Source organism: Symphalangus syndactylus, chromosome 10 (assembly GCF_028878055.3).
Source record: "Symphalangus syndactylus isolate Jambi chromosome 10, NHGRI_mSymSyn1-v2.1_pri, whole genome shotgun sequence".
In the NCBI taxonomy this organism is placed as follows: Eukaryota; Metazoa; Chordata; class Mammalia; order Primates; family Hylobatidae; genus Symphalangus; species Symphalangus syndactylus.
The window spans coordinates 37,207,789-37,233,402 of NC_072432.2; the positions used below are offsets into that span (position 1 = coordinate 37,207,789).

The 25,614-nt window shown below is 35.1% G+C and overlaps 1 protein-coding gene across 5 annotated transcripts in view; it reads left to right on the forward strand.

The window, feature by feature from the left end:
* PPP3CA (protein phosphatase 3 catalytic subunit alpha) overlaps positions 1-25,614 on the forward strand; it is a 335,211-nt gene that overhangs the window by 273,309 nt on the left and 36,288 nt on the right. For 4 of the 5 annotated variants that reach the window (XM_055296907.2, XM_055296904.2, XM_055296905.2 and 1 more), the window contains exons 7-10: positions 854-931; positions 4,010-4,104; positions 21,651-21,776; positions 23,851-23,925. In XM_055296907.2, the coding sequence (XP_055152882.1) occupies positions 854-931; positions 4,010-4,104; positions 21,651-21,776; positions 23,851-23,925 (374 nt within the window). The remainder of the gene's footprint in view (positions 1-853; positions 932-4,009; positions 4,105-21,650; positions 21,777-23,850; positions 23,926-25,614) is intronic. The other variant, XM_055296909.2, reaches the window with a different exon arrangement.

The following is a 25,614-nucleotide window of genomic DNA, read 5'->3' on the forward strand; positions in this document are numbered from 1 at the left end:
AAATTTATTTTTATAATACACATTCGTTTCATTAAAAGTTCTTAGAGCAGAGACATAATGACTGTAAAAGGTTTTTCAGGTTTAATTTATGATTTGAATTTCATTTATAATAAAATTATTTGAGTTGGAGACTCTTAAAAGACAAACATAATTGTATACTGGATGTTTTATTTAGTCAAGATAGATAAGTCTTAAGATAAAGTTCTGATCATATTTAAAGGACAAATTTTAAAGCGTTGTGAATATCCATAATTTTGTTTAGGTTTTGAATGATATAATCATCTCATTGTACCCATAATGTTAGATAAAGCAATAACTTGATTTCCCACCGTGTGGGAGGAGTCTTAAATCTGGGAGATTATAGAAACAAAATAGTTACGAGGCAGAAGAGAGCATATGTATTCTCTTCTGCCTCCAAACTCAGTTATCTCTGTTGTATACACATACATGCACACATATGCACAAATGGTGCAATATCTGAGAAAATTGAGACTTATATTTTAAATTCATTATCTTGTTATAGTTAGGCTCTGTTCATTTTGTCTTTAAATGTAGACTTGTAAAAATTTATTTTTCTGAGAGTGGACACTTTCCTAATGTTTTATAATGGCTTACGTTTTTTTCCTCCCAGTTCACGCACCTCAACCCCTTTCTAATTATGTAAAAAGTACAGCTGTAGACACTTTTTCTGCCACAAGGATAAACTTGGCCTTAGAGTCAAGAGGCTTGTTTCATGAATGATGTATGTTTGATTATCTTTGATCCAGTCACATAGATCTGGATGTTAGAGATAAATGTGCTACTCCTGATGATTTCATAACAGATGCATCTCTTTTCTTTTTGTCTCTGGCAGTTACCCGGCTGTATGTGAATTCTTACAGCACAATAACTTGTTATCTATACTTCGAGCCCACGAAGCCCAAGATGCAGGGTGAGCAGTTTTGAGGATTTATAAAAACCATGCATTGTCCATTTGCCAGAACTTCCTCACTTTGCTTAGGCTCTGCAGGTTCCCTTATACCAGGCTCACTCCCAAAAGGAATTAGAGCTTAAAATTATCTTCTAATGGATGACACAGGTATGACAGAGTCCTAGGGAATAAATGGCTGCAGATGTATTGTAAAGTCTCCTGTAAAGTTCTTCCATCTTTAGCCTGAACAAGTCCATTTTCAGCTTGATTTCTTAAGCACTGTAAGAGCACCTCCTCTTATTCCTCACAATTGTTGCATTTACACTGTCATAAGTAAGTAAATTACCAGCTACTTTTCAGTCTTGTTGAAAATATGAATGAGAGTTATACATAAATATTTAACAGGTATTGCACATTTTACTGTTGTTTTAAAGAATACAATTCCTGTCCCTACAAAGGACACGAACTCATCATTTTTTATGGCTGCATAGTATTCCATGGTGTATATGTGCCACATTTTCTTAATCCAGTCTGTCGTTGTTGGACATTTGGGTTGGTTCCAACTCTTTGCTATTGTGAATAGTGCCGCAATAAACATACGTGTGCGAAACTGGAAAACATCATTCTCAGTAAACTATCTCAAGGACAAAAAACCAAACACCGCATGTTCTCACTCATAGGTGGGAATTGAACAATGAGAACTCATGGACACAGGAAGGGGAACATCACACTCCGGGGACTGTTGTGGGGTGGGGGGAGGGGGGAGGGACAGCATTAGGAGATACACCTAATGCTAAATGATGAGTTAATGGGTGCAGGAAATCAACATGGCACATGGATACATATGTAACAAACCTGCACATTGTGCACATGTACCCTAAAACCCTAAAGTATAAAAATAAATAAATAAATAAATAAATAAATTTAAAAAAAAAAAAAAAGAATACAATTCCTAATCCTGAATACCATTCCTGATCCCTGTAACATCCCTGATTTTAAAGGGAAAAGAATAGGGACATCTTTAAGAACAGGGAAAAGTTTATGTTCTAACTAGCAAATGATTACATAAAGTTGATGTTGTCTCACCTGGTAAGTTTCTAAGATGTAGAACAATTTTGGAGGTTTAGAAAATTATGAAATTTCAGATGTTCACTTTAATAGTGTATTAAATCTACATTAGGGAGAAATTAGAATAATTTTAAGATTTGAGGTCTGATACCATTTCCCAGTAGGCTCCACTGAAAGGCATTGCTTCCCTTTGAATAATTAAACTCATCCCTTCATAGTCTAGGTTTTCTGAAAAGTAGCAGCACTTCTTTTTATAACCTATGTGCTGAAATTGGGAATATAGATACCTGCATTTTGAGGGAGGCCCATGTCTATGAAATCCCTGAATCAAGGAAGATACCAAGTTCATTTCACAATTAGCTGTTTTCAAGCAATCAGTCAACAGGTGTGAATGGATCCAGTATTATATACTCACTGTGTTGTAGCTGATGTTTGAAGTAACCTGTTTATATACCCAACCAGTCAGGTCTTCAAATAATTGTTCTCACTTCTCAAGGCTATGGTGTCACTACGCTATTTTGACTGTGTTCCAGTCGGCTGACTGCCCATTTTTGGCAGATTTATCCTAATTGCACTACATACTCATAACCATTGGCTTACTTGAATGTGTGTTAAGTGCATCAGTTAAATCAAGTATTTTTGTTTAAAATGAGAAGTTGATTGATTCATTGGAAAAATTGAGATTATGTCATCCAGTTTCTTTGTTTTTGTTTGTTGTCAAGTAGGCATAGTCACCCTCTGTCTATAAAGTCAAGGTACTAGGATTAAGAATTAAACTGTCTTTCACATGGATTTTGTTTCCATAACGAAGCTCAGTTCCATAATCAGAATACATCCTTCTAGAACATTTCAAAAGGTTTTTAAGGGGGGCATTTTCTTTTACAGTATGACCAAGTTCCAAAAAAAGAGGACTCACAGTGTTTTTAAAATTATAAATGTTAAGGTGGCTGTTTATCTATCTAAAGGTACTTTTTGAGCTACTTTCAGAACCTAACTATATTAGGCATGGTTTAGTCTATCAGAAATAAATGACACGGATCAATGAAGAAATGATAAAATGTTGTTTTGAAGAGGTATTTCTAAACTGATACTCCTAAAATTGATTACACAGAAGTCATGAGATACATTTTTGTCCTTATGTGAAAGAGCCAGAGTCACCTGTATTTTCAATTGAGAACTAAAGTGTTACATTATAAATTATTTCTGCTTAGTAACTGGATTGTTGGTTTATTTCCAAAGTTCTTGTGAATGTTCTGTTTCATTACTGATTGATTAAATATTACCCTGCTGAGACAATAATCTTTGACCTGTAGACACCAGCAGAGATTGGTAATAAATAAAATTCTAAAATAGAAACAGTCTCAATTTGTAAAGATTCATAGATTTAAGGGGACATTCTTTTAAAAGAAAATCACTTAGTCTAGGCAAAATGCTTATATATCACTGAATCTATGAATTGTATTAAATCTATGAATTAAATTTAATTATTAATCTAAAAATTCATAAATTTAAGGGGACATTCTTCTTAAAGAAAATCACTTAGTCTAGGCAAAATGCCTTACAGAATATTGTGGGTTTATCGGATAATTGGCCTGGTTATTAGTGGTAAGTCTTTATATCTCGCTCTGCTTATTTGGTCTTTTAATGTCAAAAATGTTGACAACATTTTGAAAATTTTGGGTGGGTACAAAGTATCTGTGTGCACTAATCAGCCTTCACCCTCTCTGTTGAACACATGGAAATGAATTATGATTTTCCAATGAATTCCACCCTCTCTTGAGGTTTGCTAATTTAGAAAATACCTGTTTGGAAATTTTACATATGAATGTATGTTTTCATGCCCACCCCCTTGAAATGTATTAATACCTGTGTATAACAGACTTCAGAAAGAAATTTTTATTTAGTGTTATATGATTGGAGGCCCTTTGCATAATGGAACTTGACTCATCTAATTTTGTATTTCTGAATCTATGATTTGATATTATCTTTTTTCCATACAGGCTTTGTTTTGACTGTATTTGTTCTTTCTAGGTACCGCATGTACAGGAAAAGCCAAACAACAGGCTTCCCTTCTCTAATTACAATTTTTTCAGCACCAAATTACTTAGATGTATACAATAACAAAGGTAAGTGTTTTTAAATCCATCTTGCAGTCTTACATAATATGTGTAATAATTCTTAAGTCGTTTTATTTTGGTTTGATCTTAAGTATTTTAACCAGTCTTTTATTTTTATTTTTTCAGTTATTGTTTGATGCCCACTTTGTGATTATCCTCAAAGATACAGATTCAAATTTGGTCAGAGATTGGTCTTACGCACTGTTAATTTTTTAAATGTTTTCTAGGACATTTTAATTTTTAACAGGGTTGACGCTGCTGCTCTAGTAGATACAGACTTTAAAAGAAATAATAATTGGAAATAATCCAAAATCATGCTTCTTAAAAAGAATTTGGATTTAAATAGAATAAGTGTGATTGTGCATGGAAAGGATCAAGAAAAATAAAAAATAAACCCAGTAGCTTGAAATTCAAATTCGAATTGCATTTATTGAGCATCTACCATGAATCGGTTCCTATGCTAGGCAAGTACATGTTTATTTCTTGAAAAAGCAAAAAAAAGTAAACTTCAAGGTAAATATTATTAGCTACTCTACCTCCTCCTTTTTTAATATGCAGAGTGAGTCCCTGTGGTTAATTGCCTTGTCCAAGGTCACTTAATTAGGAAGTAATGAACTAGGTTCAAATCCATACTTCTGGTTCAGTGTCCTGTGCCTTTTTTCTGAAACTCCATACCGGAAAGAAACATGAAACAAGAGGGCATTATTACTTACTACAGGGAAAAGAAGAAGAGCAAGGGGAGCATTATTATCTTCTTTCATAAGTGTAATCTCTTTATTTGGAAATATTATGAAGTGTTCCACATGTATCACATGGGTGATAAAATGTGAAAAAGCCTTTAACTCTATGTAGCATTGGTCTGGATATTATATAGGCAGCATGTCCTATTGTGGCTTTCTGAGATTAAGAGAAATGGATCACGAAGTCAGGAGATCGAGACCATCCTGGCTAACATGGTGAAACCCCTTCTCTACTAAAAAAAAAAATACAAAAAATTAGCTGGCCGTGGTGGTGGGAGCCTGTAGTCCCAGCTACTCGGGAGGCTGAGGCAGGAGAATGGCGTGAACCCGGGAGGCGGAGCTTGCAATGAGCCGAGCTCGCACCACTGCACTCCAGCCTGAGTGACAGAGCGAGACTCCATCTCAAAAAAAAAAAAAAAAAAAAAAAAAGAAATGGAAACAGAAGGAAAAAAGCAGTCAAATAACATATATAAGGTCAAATATAGCGCAGAAGTGGTGGTAACAGGCAGCCGAGTTTCTGCACCAGTCTGAAAACTCCTGGAATTAGGAGCCATGCCCCTTCATAAATGAGGTGTGATGGGTGTCTTCCTGGCCCAGGCCTGGTGTCCAGGATGCCTAATATGGGCCTTGGCCACCTTTATTCCCAAGCACCTGTTGAATGTCCTTAGTCCTTTGTTTCCTTTCATGTATTCCACTTTTCCCTAGCCCAGAGAATGACATCTGCTGGATGGTGTTTGCTGTAGCCATACGGTCTTTTACGTTGCCATTTTGACCATGGTGGGTCCTCCTCTATAGTGAAGGAGCATGGTTATCAGTAAGGCATAGTCCAGTTTTTGTTGTAACCACAGGGTTTCAGGCAGTTCCTAGAAAAGAAGTGCAGCCATTAGTAGTCTATGGCAAGAAGAATGCAAAATAAAACATGTTCTCTGCTTGCCACGTGCTTTTAAGTATGTGGGAGTGGGAGTCAGTGATTCACTGCTAAAGTGAAGATTATTGTATTTGAATAAAATTGATGTCACCTAGAATTTTGAAAAGCACTGCAATAAAATTGGGTTGCAAGCACCTTTAAAACACAATCAATGGAAAAATAGCTGTGAAGAATCTATGAGTTAATCATTTGATTGTTAGAAACAAATGATCATAAAGGACTCTAGAATTATAAGCTAATAGTTACAGTATGATTTGATTTTTAAAACTACTGTGGAGTTGACAAAGTAAGACATTTGGGTAATTTAACTAAAAATATAAGACCCAAGATGATTAAGTGTAAACAAAGAGAGTCAAACACGAAATACATTTGGTAAGGGATAATTTTCTAGAATGGTCAGAGAAGGCCTTAAGATAAAATATGATCTGAATGTTAAAGGATAGTGAATGTTTGATTAGGAAGAGAAATAAATAGTATCAAGGCCAATGAATATTTTTAAAGCAGTAAACATTTATTGTATAAAACTCAAAAAAGCTAATCTCTTTGACTGGATGAGGATTCTCAATCTTGCACGAGAGAAGGACCCTGAGATTCCTGCAGGGAGTGCAGGAATTTAGTAAGTCATATTGTATATCCCAGTCCCACCATGATCCTATAATTTACCAAAAGTACATAAAATATGCTTTTATATATTTTTTATAAACACGAGTTTGTATTGTTCTATGGCATTAAGATTTTTTACTATTAAACTGAGGGAAGGAAATGTCCCTAAAAGTCATTTTCTTGCCAAAGACTGATTACTAAATAGCATGTACTCTACTTAGAAGTTTTCCAACAATTTCTACAAAAGAAAACCAAAACAGTAAAAAAGGAATAAAAATTGGGATTTTACTCCACAAAAACAGACTTAAGACTCTTGCAGTTCTTCATAATGCTAGGTAATGCAGTTTTGCCTGAGACCAGTAGCTATTTCTCAAATAAGGTGTCTGTTTCTTCTTTTTGTATAGTTCTGATTTAACAAGTTTGGAACTTAAAAGAAAAAAAACAAAAACAGATACGAGTGCATCACTGTCTTTGAGATTTTGTAGTTCTTTCACTGTGTTCTTGCCTTTGGGGTAGATCAGAATCTCTCAGGAAAGGGAGTAGAACTGTTAAATTTTGGGAACCTTTTCATAAAAGAAAATATTCTCTGGAGAGAAAAAGATAAACTGATAGGGAAGAGAAAGATGTATTCTTTAGTTTAAACAAAATTTCAAAAGACTTTTATGTAAAATTTCTGAAGCACTTTAAAGCTATTATGCTAACAGTGTATACAGTATGTGGGAGTGGGAGTCAATTATTCACTGGTAAAGTGAAAATTACTGTGTTTGAATAAAATTGATGTTAACTAGAATTTTTAAAAGCAATGTAATAAAATTGGATTGCAAGCATCTTCAAAACCCAATCATTGGAAAATAGCTTTGAAGAACCTGTGAGTTAACCATTTGATTGTTAGAAACAGATGATCATAAAGTACTCTGGAATTATAACCTATTAGTTACAGTATGATTTGATTCTTAAAGCTCCTGCAGCTTAAGACAGCAGTAATACTATCTGGTAAAATGAAACAGTGAGAAAAATAGGTTTATTCTTGCCATCTTAAAACCAATAATAGTTGTGATCAAATTCATAATTAAATGTCCAGTATTTCTTATTAGTAGTTCATACTTATCTGTAATTAATAAATAGCCTTCAGAAAGTTATGAGGACTAAATGTTCTGTCTCTTGGTATAGCCCACATTAATTCATTCAGTCTCATCCTTTCCAGTCTGCGCTGTCTTCCTGCCTGTCTCCCTGCCTCTGTGTCTTCACTCTGACAGCTCTGCAAGATGCCATAGCAAAAGATGTAGGTTTGAATCACAGCTCTGCCATTAAGCAACAAACTCATTTAAATTTATTGGACATGCAGTGGCATTGCTATGAGATGAGAAAAAAATGTTCGTTTGTGAATATTACATGAAATCGCTTTAAAACAAAATGCTGTGCAATATTAAGACATTATCATTATTGAATATTTTATGCTGTTATTATTTTGTCACATGTTAGTGCAAAGCTTCACAGAAGCTCACAGGAAAATTCCCTTATTCCTCAGTTTCTTATTTATAATTTCACTATATGCCTGAATCTACCATTATCACCTGTCTCTCTGCTTGTCTTGGAGTAAACCTCATTGCCCTGAGCAACTTTGGCTTTCTGTTTCTCCACTTTTTCGCGTACATACTTATTTCTATTCAAAATATTTGTCTCATTCTTCTGCCTAAGTGGACTAGACCCACTCCAGTCTGCGTTTCCATAAAGACTTCTGTTGGTGGTCCTTCTCTGAATGTCTGCAATGCTAATCATTTTCTCTTGTATTTAGTGTTTACTGTTTTTCTTGTTAGCTTTTCCATGCATTCCTGTTATTTCCCAATGAGATTATAATTAATTTGAAACATGAGGCTTTTTGGTACACATTGTAAAGCCAAGTTGCATGCCTTGTACGTGGTAGGCAGTCAATACATGCATTGATTTAAGCTTTTTTTTTTTTTTTTGGAGAATTAACAGCAAGACTGTGACCAAAAGTACCCTATCAATATTGACCCATAGATCTTTATCTCACTTTAAATCACTCCTATAACCAGTGCTGATACCCTTTCTAAATTGGAGTTAAACATTTGCAGAGCACTTTGCACATTTGAATTGTTGAATTTTCTCCTGTGAATCTGTAGACCTAAAGGAAAACCTGTTTCCTAATTACTCAAATACACAAATCAGGTGAAAATTACAGTAATGACACATAGCTTCAATTTTAAAAAAAATCATTTGCCCCTGTAAAAGTGATTTTAACTATACCCACTCACCAATATAATAAACCTTTATTGAGAACTTACTATATACCAAGCACCATGCTAGGTGTTGAGGATATGAATGAAACAAGACAGACATGGTCTTTGCCCTAGTGTGCTTAATAATCTGGTAGTATGATAGACATTAAATAAATAATTCCACCAATAATTATTTATATGTATTTGGGAAAAGCAACAAAGAAAAGAGTGGTGTGATATGAGAGTGAAAATTAGTCTATGGGGACTAATTGGGGAAGTGACATTTAAGCAATCAGTGAGAGTAAAATCTCTCTTGGATTGAGAAATAGAGTGGCAGATGTGAACATTGGCGTAAACAACTCAGTTTGGCCAAAAATTGTAATGAACCTCTGGGAAAATGTATTTTATACCTTGATGTAAACACTTGAATTCATTTTCTCTGTAGAGGTACACCTGTGCTTCAAAAGAATCTAAAGTAAACGACAGTAGGTTTCCATGTGGTACAAGTTCTCTGTAGTTCAGATGGGTTGTTGGATGGATGGGTGATGGGATGAGTGGTTAGATATATGACATAAATGTAGAGAAATATATATACCAGGGGTGTGTAACTTAGTTCCAATACACACTACTGACAGTAAAATTAAGGAAATTTGTTAAATGAAAATTATTTTGGATTTGAGAGGAAAGTCTAATGGCAACGAAACTAATTTAGTAATTAAGACCAAACATTTAAATGATAACCAAGAAAGAAACCAATTCAATATTAAAGTAGTTAAGGAAGAGAGAGGTAGAAAATTGCTTTTATAAGATGCACTTGGAAAGCATCTGATATGGTTTTGCTGTGTCCTCACCCAGATTTCACCTTGAATTGTAATAATCCCCACGTGTTAAGGGCAGGGCCAGGTGGAGATAATTGAATCATGGAAGTGGTTTCCCCCACACTGTTCTCATGGTAGTGAGTAGGTCTCACAAGATCTGATGGTTTTATAAATGGGAGTTCCCCTGTGCAAGCTCTCTTGCCTGTCACCATGTAAGACATGCCTTTGCTTCTCCTTTGATTTCCACCATGATTGTAAGGCCTCCCTAGCCATGTGCAGCTGTGAGTCCATTAAACCTCTTTCCTTTATAAATTACCTAGTCTCAGGTGTGTCTTTATTAGCAGCATGAGAACAGACTACTACAGCATCATTTGCTAAAATTCTGAGATGCAAAAGTCTATCCTTTTAGATAGGGAAAAATAGGATGTTTTGGACTTATAAATTAGCAACTTGATATAATTGCTGATAAAAAGCATTTTAGTCTTGATGTTTTCCACATCCTCATATATTTTCCAATCAAAAAGGAGTCATAGGCTTCAAGAAGATACCATTTATAAATAAAAAGAGAATTTCTGGCTTGGCAGAAAGATACCATTGTAAGAGAGAATGGAATTGCTGCTATAATGAACCAACGTAAGAATTTTGTTGGCAGTCATGATGTGAACAGAAAGGAGCAGACGTAACATATCTGATGCCAGCTTGACTTGGTCTCCTGACTTCTGGTGGGGACCCTCAGTGACACTGTCTACACAGTGTGGTATGGCCAGACCTCAGAAGCTCATTCCACACTATACCACAATTTTTTTCCACTAGGAGGTTGTTTTATCATTCAGGAATGTTTTTCACAAACTTATAGATATCTGCTACCCCTGTGGCTCACAAGCCAAATTCAGAACCAGCTAGCTCAGATCTTTTTGAGAGGGAGATGAGGGGTCTCGGAAAGGAAAGTGGAATCTATACCCAGGCATCTCCGAGTAACATATCTGTCTCCACCACAGCACATCAAAGAGCTCACTCCCCTACAAAGTTGAACCATGTTTTACAGCAAAGATCCATTTCTCTGAGCCTGAGGCTTGTCTTAAGCATGGACATAACTTTTAGTATTGACTTTTAAAGCATTTTTTTTTGTATCCTTACAACCACAGGTTAAATATGATCACTGGTTGCTTTGAAAGTTGGATAATGGCTGGGCATGGTGGCTCACGCCTGTAATCCCAGCACTTTGGGAGGCCGAGGCGGGCGGATCACGAAGTCAGGAGATCGAGACCATCCTGCCTAACACAGTGAAACCCCGTCTCTACTAAAAATACAAAAAAAAAAAAAAAAATAGCCGGGCGAGGTGGCGGGCGCCTGTAGTCCCAGCTACGCAGGAGGCTGAGGCAGGAGAATGGCGTGAACCTCGGGGGGCAGAGCCTGCAGTGAGCCGAGAAGGCACCACTGTACTCCAGCCTGGGCAACAGCAAGACTCCGTCTCAAAAAAAAAAAAAAAAGTTGGATAAAATTAATCCAGAGACTTTGCCCCATAACAACAGTTTTCCCAGCATATACTTTTTCCCTGCCATGATCTCAAACCTGAAGATCCTCTTAATGGGTCCTGAGCACTTGTTTGCCCCGATCACTTACTACAATATAAAAAATGTAAACATACAGTCAGGGCAGTATATTTGGTACTTTCTAGTAATTGTAGGCCAAGGTTGTTTTACTTTTTTATTTTTGTTTTTTTACTAAAGCAAAACAATAAGACATCCCCCCAACCCGTAATTCATTCCTTCATTTATTTGATAAAGATTCTTAAAGCCGTATGGGTATGATAGAATTATACACACTAGAAAGGTAATTTCTTCGTAATGATTATTAAGCCTAAGAGAGTTCACTGAGAAATGGTATGAAATACAATAATTTATATGAAGGAATAAAGTAGAAATTATAAACAAAACCTCTTAGTATTCTTTTATTATCAATATGAGGTGGTAGACAGGCCGGGCACATCCCAGCACTTTGAGAGGCTGAGGCGGGCAGATCATGAGGTCAGAAGTTTGAGACCAGCCTGGCCAATATAGTGAAACTCCGTCTGTGCTAAACATACAAAAATTAGCCAGGTGTGGTGGCCCACACCTGTAGACCCAGCTATTCGGGAGGCTGAGGAGGGAGAACTGCTCGAACCCAGGAGGTGGAGGTTGCCGAGATCACGCCATTTCACTCCAGCCTGGGCAACAGAGTGAGACTCCATCTCAAAAATATATATATATATGTATATATGTGTATGTGTGTGTGTGTGTGTGTATATATATATATGGTGGTAGAAAAGAAATTTATGTAAACATTAAGGCTGAAGAGAACCCAAGGGTAGGAAGTTTTGATTGGCTTTTAGAAAAATCACCCTCTGAGATGAATGATTGAAATTCACTGCAGAGAGGTTTCAACAGAATGTCTCTTCTCATGCATTTTATATCCAAGATTCAACATGTGAAATTAATCCAACTGTGATATTAATTTCATTTACCATTGTCATTATCATTGTCACCTTCCTGGAGTGATATAGCTTGATATATATATATATATATATATTTTTTTTTTTTTTTTTTTTTTGAGAAGGAGTCTCGCTCTGTCCCCCAGGCTAGAGTGCAGTGGCTCAATCTCAGGTCACTGCAAGCTCCGCCTTCTGGGTTCACACCATTCTCCTGCCTCAGCCTCCCGAGTAGCTGGGACTACAGGCGCCCACCACCACGCCTGGCTAATTTTTTGTGTTTTTAGTAGAGACGGGGTTTCACTGTGTTAGCCATATTTTTTAAAGTCTTCAGTTGGTTATATATTTAGCAAATGTAAATATTTCCCTTCAGTTGTGATAGCATACTATACCTATGCTGTTCACTTTGTTCCTATAAATAGCATATAATAATAACTAACATTTTTGAGCACTTATTATGTGCCAGACACGGCTCAGAGTTTATGTGTATAAATGCATTTAGTCTTTCAACAACCCTATGAATTACTGTATAATCTTGATTTTATTGAAGAAAATCTAGGGCACAAAGGAACTGCATATTTTTCCCAAGGTTGACACAGGCTAATACCAGAAAGCACTGATATTGAAACTCAGCCGACTGACTGTAGAGCCCACATGCCCACGTATTAACCTCTGTCTGTACTCTTCTGCCTTAGCTTTGTTGTGTGAAATGTTTGTGAACGATCCGCTAATCCACTCTTCACCTCATGGTTCCATTATGTTTAGGTGACTCTAACCATTCTTCAATAAGAAAAGAAAGCTTTTGAAATGAAGAGTCATTTGTTATCACTTTAAAATTACCTGAGTGTTGTGCATCCAAATATATGCATTATTAAAAGAATGAAGTTAGAATACCTTTTACATTTTTCTAAAATAAATAATTCATTTCTCCCTTTAAAACATATTCCCTAAAGCATGTTTGCTTTTGTTTATTCAGTTCCACTGTGAAAGTGTCATTGCTGGAGGCCACTTTGTAAATAGGTTAGTTTAAATCCAGTAGTCAGTTGCTCACATTTAAACATTTAATTAATGGAAGGGATGGTAAAATATAAACTATCCCATTAAAATTTAATATTGAAAGATTCCTTGTACTATATATTTTAATTGAATGAATCTACACATAATCTCTGTATCTTTGTGCCAACAGATGACCTTCTTGATTTCTTAAAAATTACTACTCTCTAATTGTAAATTTAGTTAAGTAGTTGTGAAACCTTAACAAAGTAAGACACAGTGTGTGAGGTAATTCTTGCTTTTCACAAAGCTTTGCCTATAGAATTACAGGATTTCAGATGTCAGAGTTATGGGAGACCTTACCAGGGAACAAAGGAGGATTCAATGCTGAATCCTCCATACAGATTCATTGCCAAGTGCTCTTCTGCCACCAGCTGAAAAGGGTCAATCAAAGAATCCATCTTAAAGTATTGAATTCCGTTGTCTGATAGCCCTGATGGTTAGTTGATTCTTCGGTTGAACTAAAACCTACTTCTCTAGAAATCTCATTCTCTATGAAGCATTCAACAAGAGAAAAACAGTAACAATCTGAGGAACGTTAAAAACCTGAATTAATGGGTTGTCACTTGCTATTCATTATCTAGAAATTCTAGACCTGCAAGAGAGTCTTAGACTTTACTCTTACAGTGTCAAAAAGTCTGCCTTAACATTGTTTCCATGGAAAACAATGTCGATATGAAGTGTAGGAACTTAATACTAACTCAGTGCCAAGGATATCTTGGAGATAACCTAGAATCATTGCAAGCTATAGCTCAAGGCCTGATACAAAGTCCAACTTGAAGTTGAAAAGGGTCTTCTACGAATGTGTAGAGATAACACCAGTTTCAAAATACCTCCCACCAGAGTACAGTTACCCTTATTAGGCTTTTGGAGCTGCACTGAATGAGAGCAAGGTGAAGGCACAGTGTTTACTGTGTCCGTGCCATCTCCTCCAATAGCTTAAAGCTTCGGCTAAGACTCTCTCTCTCTGTTTTTAGTCTAGGTTTGTGTAAGCCTCACTGTAGCATTATTATAATATAGATTAGAACATAAATGAATTCACTAGCTGAAACTATTAAGGAACTGATAATTGCCAGTGATTCTTTCTTATTAACAAAAAAAATTTGCTAGAAGAAGTTCAAATACTCAATGCGAAATTGTAATGTTAGAAATGATTCACAATGTTTAAATGGACTTGAGCTACATACAAAGATCAATTATCAGCCACAAATTATCTGGATCCTAGTGTGTAGGTGTAACACATTAGGTAGGAATTATAAAATGGCAAACTATTTAAAATAGATAGCCATGCCTGCCTTTAGGAATTTGAAACAGACTTATCATACTTTACATTTCTCCGGGACAAAATATTTCATCTGATTATTTAAGATTATCATGCATATTAATCACATGTATTATTTTTTTCCCTGGCCCATTCTCAGCAATTGGATTATTTCATCTTTATACTTTAAAAATGAGAGGGCAGATATTATTCCTATTTTACAAGTTTGGAAGGTAAAGACTAAATAAGGAGAAATATTTGCCCAAGTTCATGCAGTTGCCATGTGACAGAACTAGTATTGTTTCCACTGTTCTTTAATTTACATGCTCTTACAATTTTAAAACAGTTTAGCCTTTGAGGTGACACATTGCCTTTTACCTAAATTCCTTTATGTTTCCCTCAGATTTTTGTTTATATTTTGTTAGTTATGTTTCTAGTATCCTGATTAGTTATATGCTTTGTGTTTCCTTCCTCTCTTTTTCCCTCTTCTCCCATTTTCTATTTTCATTCCTTAGATTTTTTCTTCAAACAACACAATTAAGCAACAACCATATGCCAGGTGTAGTACATAACACTATAAAAAAAAAAGGGATCTGTGCCTCCCTCTTTCCTTCTATTGTCTTCCTCCCACTTACTTTACCCAAAATTCTATATATGAATAATAACCTGGTTAAGAATTTGCTAACCCTATATTAAGCATGGAAACACATACAGAATTGACCCTGGAACAACACAGCAGTTAGGGGTGCCAACCCCTACTGCAATCAAAAATCCACATATAACTTTTGATTTACCAAAAACTTAACTACTAATAGCCTACTGTTGCCCAGAGCCTTCCTGATGACATAGTCAATTAACACATATTTTGTATGTTATGTGTGTTATATTCTGTATTCTTATAGTATATAATACAAAAAACCTAGAGAAAAAAATGTCCCGAAGGAAATCATAAGCAAGAGAAAATATATTTACTATTCATTAAGTGGATGTGGATTATCATAAAAGTTTTCATCCTCGTCATCTTCATGTTGAGCAGGCTGAGGAGAAGGAAGAAAAAGAGGGGTTGGTCTTGCTGTCTCAAGGGTGGCAGAAGCAGAAGAAAACCTGCATATAAGTGGACCCGTGCAGTTCAAAACTGCATTGTTCAGTGCTCAACAGTACACACACATTCACACATGCACATAGTCATAATATTACCTCATATTGTTTCACAGAAATATCTAGTGCCATCTCTGCCCTTCATATAGGTAAGATAGTATGAGTATTTTATTTAGGAAACTTGTAACAAAGTTTAAAAAGGTGTTGTAGGTACTATGAAGATACATGTACAAGGTAGATAAGGTATATAAAGGTTGAGAATGTATTTCCATTTCTACCTAGTGAGTAAGAGGAGTGGGGCAAGGGCTAGAATGGACATAAAGTGATAATATATAGTAACATACATGTGTGTCCTTGATACACACAAAATAATTATCTCATAGCTTCAAGTAAGTCATGTATACCTACTGTTTGTATCCACTAATAACAAAATATTTCAGATTGGCTGAAATTTAGTCATTATGAGCCAGGCATGGTGGTGTGTGCCTATAGTCCAAGCTACTTGGGAGGCGAAAGCGGGAGGATCACTTGAGCCCAGGAGTTCGAAACTGCAGTTAGCTATGATTGTGCCATTGCATTCCAGCCTGAGCAACAGAGCAAGACCCCATCTCTTGAAAAATAAATAAAGAAAAATTTAGTCACTACACAAATTTACTGAAAATTTGCATGTGAAAAACCCTATATTAGGTACTGGATGAAACAATATAAACATTAACTTTCTCATACTGAAGAATATCATGGTCAAATTACCTAAAAATTTAAGGCTTGAAGTCTATCTTCATAAGTGACTTGAACACATAACTTTCACTTAAGCTTATGATCTAGAGAGTAAAAATTATTAATACAGTCCTTGCTCACCAAATACTGTCACCATCATGAATTAGTACATTTCCCTTTAAGTTATTAATAATATTAAAATAATCTTTTTAAGACAGAATTCATCCAGCAAGAACTAGGACATTGAAGGGGAAAAAAAGGAGGTGGAAGTTAGAAGTCAGATTTTAAAATGGAAGGAATTGTAGAGACTGTGTTCATGAATGCTATAATATATACTACGGAAAAGTATGCATATGTGTGAATATGCATATATACATATTCACACAATCTTAAATGAAAATTGTACCCCCAAAAAGTAATCTTTATGAGAAAATACAGATTTTTGAAAACTAAGTAGCATGGCTCCCAGAATTTAAAAAAACCCCTGCATGCAGCATACCAGCATAATCTTCAAATGCTGCCATAGAACATTATGAGTTGCATGGGTCCTGCTTCAGGAATTGTATCCACCAAGGCATTATGCCTCCTTTCGTGATGGTAGGGCTTTGCCAAAAGAACACACTGATGCTAGTTTTTCTGCTAGGGCATCTGCGGGTGGAAGAATTGGAAGGAAAAAACATCCTGGGTCTATTATGCAATTTATTTGTGCTTTTGCTATTTCTGGATGGATTATGATTCTGGAATGCCCCCATTCGGTTTCTTCTTATCTTTGTTTCTTTTCTGTCTCTCTCATCTTCTGAAGGTGGAAGAGGATGGTCAGTTAGAGATAAGGAGATGAATGAAATACATTAGCGAAAGGGTGAGAACAGGAATAAAATTCAAGTCATTTTTCATTCTTTTGACCTCTTCTCCCCTGTCTTAAAATCAGGACTAGTGGTGTGAAGAATGCCTGAGGTATGTTGGAAGCATTACAGTTACAGGTTTTTCAGAAAAAGAACTTTGTATTCCTCTGGACACTCACTTGAAAAGTGCTTAGTCCATGTGTGGTTTGGTAAACTGGTTAGTACTACTTGTTAGCAATAATTTTGATAGCTGGTCTTTAATTAGAAGCTTTATTATTATTATTATTATACTTTAAGTTTTAGGGTACATGTGTACAACGTGCAGGTTTGTTACATATGTATACATGTGCCATGTTGCTGTGCTGCACCCATTAACTCGTCATTTAGCACTAGGTATATCACCTAATGCTATCACTCCTCCCTCCCCCCAGCCCACAACAGTCCCCGGTGTGTGATGAAGCTTTCTTTTGATCTTTCTACTCTTGTCATTCATTGCTTTGTCTGTAGTTTCCCTGGGTGATGGAAATTGTAGAGAGCATGTTGAGAAATGTTTTCAAGTTCTTATGAAATACTAGTGTTTTGTTTTTGTCTCATCAAAATTTCAAATTAAAGTAAGAAAGACCCCCCGTTTTATAGATTTGGATATGGTCAAGCAACTTAGTACATGGCTTGGTAGACAGAGCAGTGGATTAAGATAGAGATTCTATTCCTTGGACTTCACTATGTACAGGGAACCAGTTGTGTTATTAGAAATAATCGAGGTCCAGTCCCCCTTCCCCATTCACCAGGTAGGAGCAGGCCCTTGATTACTAATTTTACATCTTTTACAGCATGTCTTTGAACACAGCGTTCTACAGGTACTATAAAAATGAGTGAATTGCATAACTTTAAGACCGTAATTTTGACATCAGAAAAAGGACTGACAGTCAGTCTTCCAGATTTGTGGGATTAGTATTCTTTTCATTATACCAAATTTCCTTCCAGCTGTTCTTCATACCTGCAGGTACAACAGAAGAGCATTTATTTCTGTGGTGTCTGGTGTGCTCTGAATGATGGTTAATAATGTCAGGCCTGCATGTATGTCACAGTCTCTCTGTTACAATTGTTAAGTGACAAGAGGTCACGTGGAATTGCCAGTAGAATAAAGGAGCTCCTTGGTGGTAGACTTTTGTTATTTTTTTCTGTTTCTCAGACAAGGTCTCAGGAGGTGGTCTTGAGTGATTATTGAAGTACAACTATTTGTATTATTTATATTGTACTGAAGATAAACGTCTTTCAAGTACTTCAGAGAAGAGCACAGTGTTAGGGCTCCAGTTGGGTTTTGTAATCCCAATGACAGTCGGAGGCAGGTGGCAGGGGCGGAGGATGTGGGAGGTGGAAGATGAAACGTTAACTGTGAATTTCGTGACTGCAGATATTTTGGACTGTTTTAGTTTTTTTTTTTTCTCATGTATTTCTGTGTTATATATTTATTTTACAAAAATATCAGAATTTTGAGTAACTTACTAATGTAAGGTTATTCAACAAGTATTTTTGCATAACTGTGTTGCTGAAGAAAAAAGAATACATATTGGTGTAGTTTCATTTTTTAATTTTAGGATTTTTTGAGCTAGAGAAAAATAAGAAAAAATTCTATTTATAGCCTATAGAACTACTGAGAATATTATTTTTGCATTAGTGATGAGGCCTTTCATTGTTAACAGTGAAGTTTGTTAACATCATTCAGATCCGGAAGAGACTTTATAAATTATCTATAAACCCACGTAGTTAGGTAACTGAGACTTAAAGATATTAAGTACCTTAGTCTGGTGAATAGTTAGTGATAGATTCCATCTTGTAGTCTGGCCTCCTGGCTTTCCAGTCCAGTGCTCTTCTTTAAAGAGATTAAACATGGAAGGAGAAAGAATGTGTGTCCAAAACTTGATAGATACTGAATGATTTATACTATTAGGATGAGTATATTATGATGTACTAGAAGGATCAGAGACTTTAGACTCAGGCCAAAAGTGAGATTTACCTCTTTGTAAGTGTGACTGTGGGCAGATAACCTATCTGTTTGCTTATTTTCAAAATATAAATGATAAGAACCACTTTTGAGGAATCTCGTGAAGATTTGTAATTATGTTTGTAAAGGGCCACACATAATGCCTGGCATATATCAGATACTCAGTAAATAAATGAAAATAAAATCTGAAAACAATATTTGCTTTATCAGTAAGTGCTCAAGTAAATTGTATTGAGCCAAGGTCAAATGAACTTTTATCTCACCAGCTACAAAACAGAACTTCTGTTTTATCTATTGGATGAGACTTACCCTTGCTTGTGAATTGCATCCTGTTTCACTCAAACGTGTGTTTTGGCAAAAGCTAAAACCTCTTTAATTATGAAATCCATATTCAAAGTTAAATGATTATAACAGCTAGGACTAGAATTCATACATTTATAATTTATGAGAGACAGCAGGGAATGAAAGAAAGGGAATGAATTTGGTGTCAGAAAAAGCTGAGTTTAAATAATGAGTGAGATCTGTCAGTTACTGATTGCGTGATCTTGAGCAAGTTTCTCCATTGCTCAACCACAATTCCTTTGTAACATAAGGGCAGTCACACCTGCTTCTCAGATTTGTTGTGTGGATTATTATTTAAGGCCTGTCTCTTTCCTCCAAGGCACTGTTAATTATAGTATTTACTTTCCTTCCTCCTGCTATACCACCAACCTAAGGTTAATAAAAAGTGGGGAACTTAGAGGAGAAATTACCCTTCAAAAAGACAATTTAGAGCCTTGAAGATTCATCTGAAAATATGAGGATGCATTTCTGCTGTGAATATTCAGTTTTCTGAAATAGTAAAAACCTTTTACATGGAGCTAGAACTCTGGTAGCACTTAGCAAAGATGGGAAATACTTCACCTTTCTCATACTGAAGATCAAAAGTATTGATATGATAGTTTGCCTTGATTTTTTTATTTTGCATGTTTTTAGCATCATGTAAATGTATCCTTATGGCATAAATGATAAAGCAACATAAAAGGGAATGGGTTTACAGAAATATATGCAGGAATTAGTATTCCACAGGAAGAAGAGGATGACTACCTTCATACCAGTATTGCCTACACTATCTACATTTTTTATCCCCAAAGTGTCTGTGATTATATGTTCCCTGGAACCATGTTGGTCAGCCAGAAATAACAATTCAAAGCAAAGGCCTTACCATTCACAAGTACGAGTTTAGTTAAATGCAGGCTGCTAAAAACATCAACATATTGTTAGGCTACAATATGATATATATAGTATCCACACCACAGAAAACGATATATTCTCCCAATACTCTGCACTGTTCAAACCAACCTAGAAGATTATATTACTTCTGGGCCACATTTTAACAGAGACATTGCCAATCTGGTATGCATTCAGAATAGGTTGAGCATGATGAGCTAAAGCATCAAGAAGCCATGTCATATTAAAGAGGGTGAAAGGGGATAAAAATAATTTGCTTGAAAAAGATTGTAAGGCAGATACCAAGATGTGTCTCCAGCTCCTGAGCATCCATTCTGAGTAAAACAAAAAAGTAAAGAAATGATTAATTTTTCTATATTTTCAACCCCATAACATAAGCAAGAAAAGATCATATGATATCATGTAGAATCTGTTGGTTACTGTCTTCTAATGTAATACTAATTATGCCCTGAATAGATAATAAAAATGAAATCTTGCCAGAGCCTAAGAAGGTATGCTTGAGTATCATATTTAATATTTAAAAGGCTGTCATTCTGCTTCTGAATGACAGGCTTTTAAATATTAAATATGAAACGCATAGCAAAACCATGATCAGTGACTGGTAAAGGCAGGTTTAAACACAACCTGAGAATTTCCTGCAACTTCAAATTGTCTATCCATAGAATAGGTGACCTCATTAAAACAGGTGACTTTTCCTTTATTGAAAGTACTCACAGAGACATGAAGCATGCAGATTTGTTTTCCTGAGTCATGGATGGACATCTTTTTCAGAAATCAAGGATAGAGTCAGATAGAAGCACATTATTTCATGTGGGATTCAATCCAAACATTTTATTTTATTAAGTCAAGAAAGCAATCTACTATAGGGTAACTATAGTTAACAATAATAGATTATAATTTCAAATAGGTGGAAGGAGAATATTGAATGTTCCAAACACAAATAAATGATAAATGTTTGATATGGTATTTAATGTATAGCTAATTACCCTGATCTGATTACTGTGCATTATATGTATCAAAACATCACTATGCACCCCATAATTATGTACAATTATTATATTAATTTAAAAAATAAAATAAACAAAAAATAAAGCAATCTAACTTAAACTATTTTGTACAACTATTGGGAGTTCTACTGCATGAAGTTTTACTTTTTAAAAATAAATTCATTCAAATATTTGAGGAGATTATGATGTCAAACTTAGCTGTGCCACTTATTAGTGTCATCAGATATCAAATTTTAAGACTAAAGTATTCTTGGCTGAAAGGGGAGCTTGATACAATTCCTGACAGACATTGGATTAAATATTTTGTATAAATATTTTCCAATTTGTTATACCATTCCATATTAATTATTTATATTGTGCAGTTATATATTACCCTGAGTAAGGTTCAAGTCCATAAGTTGTATAAGCATTCTGGGATGCCTAAGGTGTGAGCCTGGATGTTTTAGAACTTCAGTCAAATGGTTGAATTTTCTTGATGAGCTAAAGCCATACATAGAAGCAGAAATATGTTCTGTGTTTCTAACATCCTTTTTTGGTTATTTTTAGCTGCAGTATTGAAGTATGAGAACAATGTTATGAATATCAGGCAATTCAACTGTTCTCCTCATCCATACTGGCTTCCAAATTTCATGGATGTTTTTACTTGGTCCCTTCCATTTGTTGGCGAAAAAGGTATGTTGTGGAATCCTGAGATGTTCTTCTTAAAATAGTTTAGGAAGGAAGGAAAGGAGATTAAACACTCAGAAAGAGAAGAACTTTGGCCCAGCCAATAAAATTCACAAGTTGTACAATGAAAGATGTGATTTGGAAGTGGAAGTGTGTCACTCTGTATCCTATTAACAGGACACAATTGGTGATTTAGGGGGAAGCAAAAAAAAAAAAAAGAAAAAAAAGCACAGGAATATTTAGGAAATTTTTACAATCTTAGAATAATGTAACGCTTTAAAAAATAATGGAAATACAGCTTTACCTGGTTTCAAGTAATGTCTACCCTTTTTCCTTACCCCTTTGTACTATAATCCCAAAGGACTATTTAATTTTACAGATTATCTGCCAAATTAAAAGATTAGGATAGCCATGCTCTCCTTACATTTCTGATGTTAATAAATTATTATACAATAGTGCTTAATGGCTACAATATTTTGAAGAACAAAATGTACTACAACAAAGTAGTTCATCAATAATGTAGGCATTAGCGCATAATAAGGTACAGAACAGGAGACAAATTTACACTTTAAAAGTTATTTATTAACTTTCTTCCTGCCTTCCTTCTTTCCCCCTTTGTTTTGCTTTCATATGTTGACTTAAACCCCAACAAAAATTTTGAGGAAATGCCTGCACCAATTGTTTTTCATTCAGGAGGCCTAACAGTGATACACAGATTGATTCTCATGTATCTTCTCGTACTTTCCACGAGAAGGTGAATGGGCATTGTAAGAAAAATAAATGTTCCTGTACGTATCAGAGTAATGATGTTCTATGAGGAGTATCAGAGAAAAGCTAAATATTTTTCTGAAACCCTAATTGTTGTTTTCCCTTTAAATGCCCTAAAATGATTAAACCAGTCAAGTTATGAGTTGTCAGCAAAGAAGTCTTCCCTTTGAATATCGAAATAATCAAAAGTAAATTTTTAATAGTCTCTGATAAATATTCCCAGTACTACTCCGTATTGCAACTTTCTTGCACTGATCAGATTGGAGTAGTGTCATCTGTTGGCTTCGCTGGAACAGAAGCGATGTGGATCCTGACAACTATGGGGCACCTTTTGAACATCCTTTATTTGGGTTGTTTCTATTAATTATTAACATTTGGGACATTTATTAGAAATTAGCATATTAATCTATCGGTACACAAAATCCAGTTTTGATAATTAAACTGAAACTCTGGATCAGTGTTGGCTCCACTGAAGTTTCACTCTCTATCATTCATCTTCAATTCTAGAAGGATATTTTTTTAAATAGCACATTACTTTAAAAAGTAGCTCTCGAAAAAGCAGTAGACAGGCTTCTGTTCACGTGCATGGTAGAATCCAATCTAATTTCAAAAAATATTAAATGTAAATAGCATGCTTTGTAGTATAAAAATAATGCAGTACTAATTTCCTCTGTACAACACTTTTATGTAATCCTATTGTAATCTATTAAGTAAATTTCTGATTAAACTGCAACTGTTTAATTTTTTAAGCATTTTTGAAAATCAAATTTAATGATATTTCTGTCAATACATTTTTAAAATCAGTATTCTGAAAAATACTTCAAATATATTAGTTTATCAATCAACAGTTTGTATTAAACACAAAACCACATGCCTATAATGGCGTGAAGTTCTCTAGGTGATTAAAAATATTTTAAAAATAATCATTCTTAGTCCCTACTGAACAGAAGTTTGTAATCTGATCTAGATTAAGCCTTATCATTGTGTGAATAATAAAAATTCAAAAAAAACTACTTTCTCTTTCATCGATTCATAGTATATTGACATCCACATATTTGATTTGTCATTGTCTATTGACCTAGAGCTAGTAAATGTTACCATTAGATATCATAAGCATGAGCTAGTAGTTTTATAAAGTCTGCATAGAATCACAAAGGCTGTCTTTTATGATCTGGATGTTTACTGAAACTGCTTCTATATACGGACTAAATAAGAAATGCTATTGCTAAGTTTGCTCATTAACAATGCCAGAGTAATAGTTAAGGTTATAACAGAAAACCCTGACTTTTCTTTCTTTGCTTTCTCTCTTTAGTGACTGAGATGCTGGTAAATGTCCTCAACATCTGCTCAGATGATGAACTAGGGTCAGAAGAAGATGGATTTGATGGTAAGAGGCTTGAGCCTTTGTGCTAATGCTATTTGCCAGATAATTACTTAGAGTCTCATTGCTAAACCTAAGAATAAATTTCTAAGGTTTGGATTATGTTTAAAACATATTATTGAGAATGAAAGATATGATTTTATTTTCTGTTTACTTTTTAAAAGTATAAGAAACAAATATCATGAGAATTTTCTCATTACTTTAAAAACATTGTTAAAGTAGTAAACTGTTTTAATAAGCTTTCAGTAGCTCACATTGCTAAGTGACCTTTTTTGGCTTTTTGATACAAATTTAATCCTTTATTTTCTAACAGATGTTACCATTTATTGGACAATTATTTTTTCTTTTACCAGGCAATTTAAAAATGTCCTCTAATGGGGTTGTTCATGTCAATTATTCAAGTTTTGATGTTTATGATAAAAAAGGCATTTACATATTCATATATTGGTATTTATTTCAATCCCAATATTTCTTCTTTCTGTAGTAATAGGTAATGAATAAACTATGAGGAGTTTGTGATGTTTTTTAAGATATTACTTGGTGTTTAATTACTCTCAAAGAGTATGCTTTTTCTGCAAGGGGCACAAATCCATGAGGTTACAGATGAAGGGAAAAATTACCCTGAGTCTTACAAAAGCACCTCAGAATGAATGGAAACTGACAAAAATGTACTTAGAGAAGAAAAGCATAAGAGCAAACTTTACTGCATTTAAGAAGTACAGTTGGGGCCAGGTGCAGTGGTTCCTAGCACTTTGATAGGCTGAGGCAGGAGATCACTTGAGCCCAGGATTTTGAGACCAGCCTGGGAAACATAGGGAGAACTCATCTCTACAAAAAATTAGCCATGTGTGGTGGTGCATGATTGTGGTCCTAGCTACTCAGAAGGCTAAAGTGGGAGGAAATCTTGAGCCCAGGAGGTTGAGACTGCAGTGAGCCATGGTCATACCACAGTACTCCAGCCTGGGTGAGAGAGCAAGATCCTATCTCAAAAAAAAAAGCAGTACAGTCAGCCCTCCGTATCTGAGGGTTCTGCATCCATGGATTCAAACAACCGCAGATTGAAAATAATTCAGGAAAACGTTGCATCTATACTAAACACATACAGACTTTTTTTTCTTGTCATTGTTCCATAAATAATACAGTTTAACAACTATCTACATAGCGTTGACATTGTATTCAGTATTGTAAGTAGTCTGGAGATTACTTAAAGTATACTCAGAGGTCCTAGATTCAGGACACTCAGGGCTACAAGATACATTAAAAGCCTATTCTTTGAAGAAGTTGCAAACTGGTTGGAGAGACGGATGCATAAGCCAATAATATCAATAAAATGACACAAATTATAAATAAAGGGTGAAGAGGGCAAGGGAAACTAGATATTATGGTGAGTTTAAATGGATAAAATGTATACCTTTAAAAACTGCACTTCAATAAAATGAAAAGAGAACGTGGTCCTTTCTGAAAGTTGGTTTCCAAATGACATGATTTAATGTTTACCTGGGCTTGATACAGGTCATGGGTATAAATGCAAAATACCTAATGCTGCAGGCAAAAGTAAAATAAACCTGTTCATACACTCATGTAAATAGAGTCTATATACTTAGGTAAATTAAATGTATGAGATTTATTTCTAACATCTCATAGTTTTTCTCCTTTCTATAGCTTCTCTTGTCTTTATTACTTCTCTTCATATAC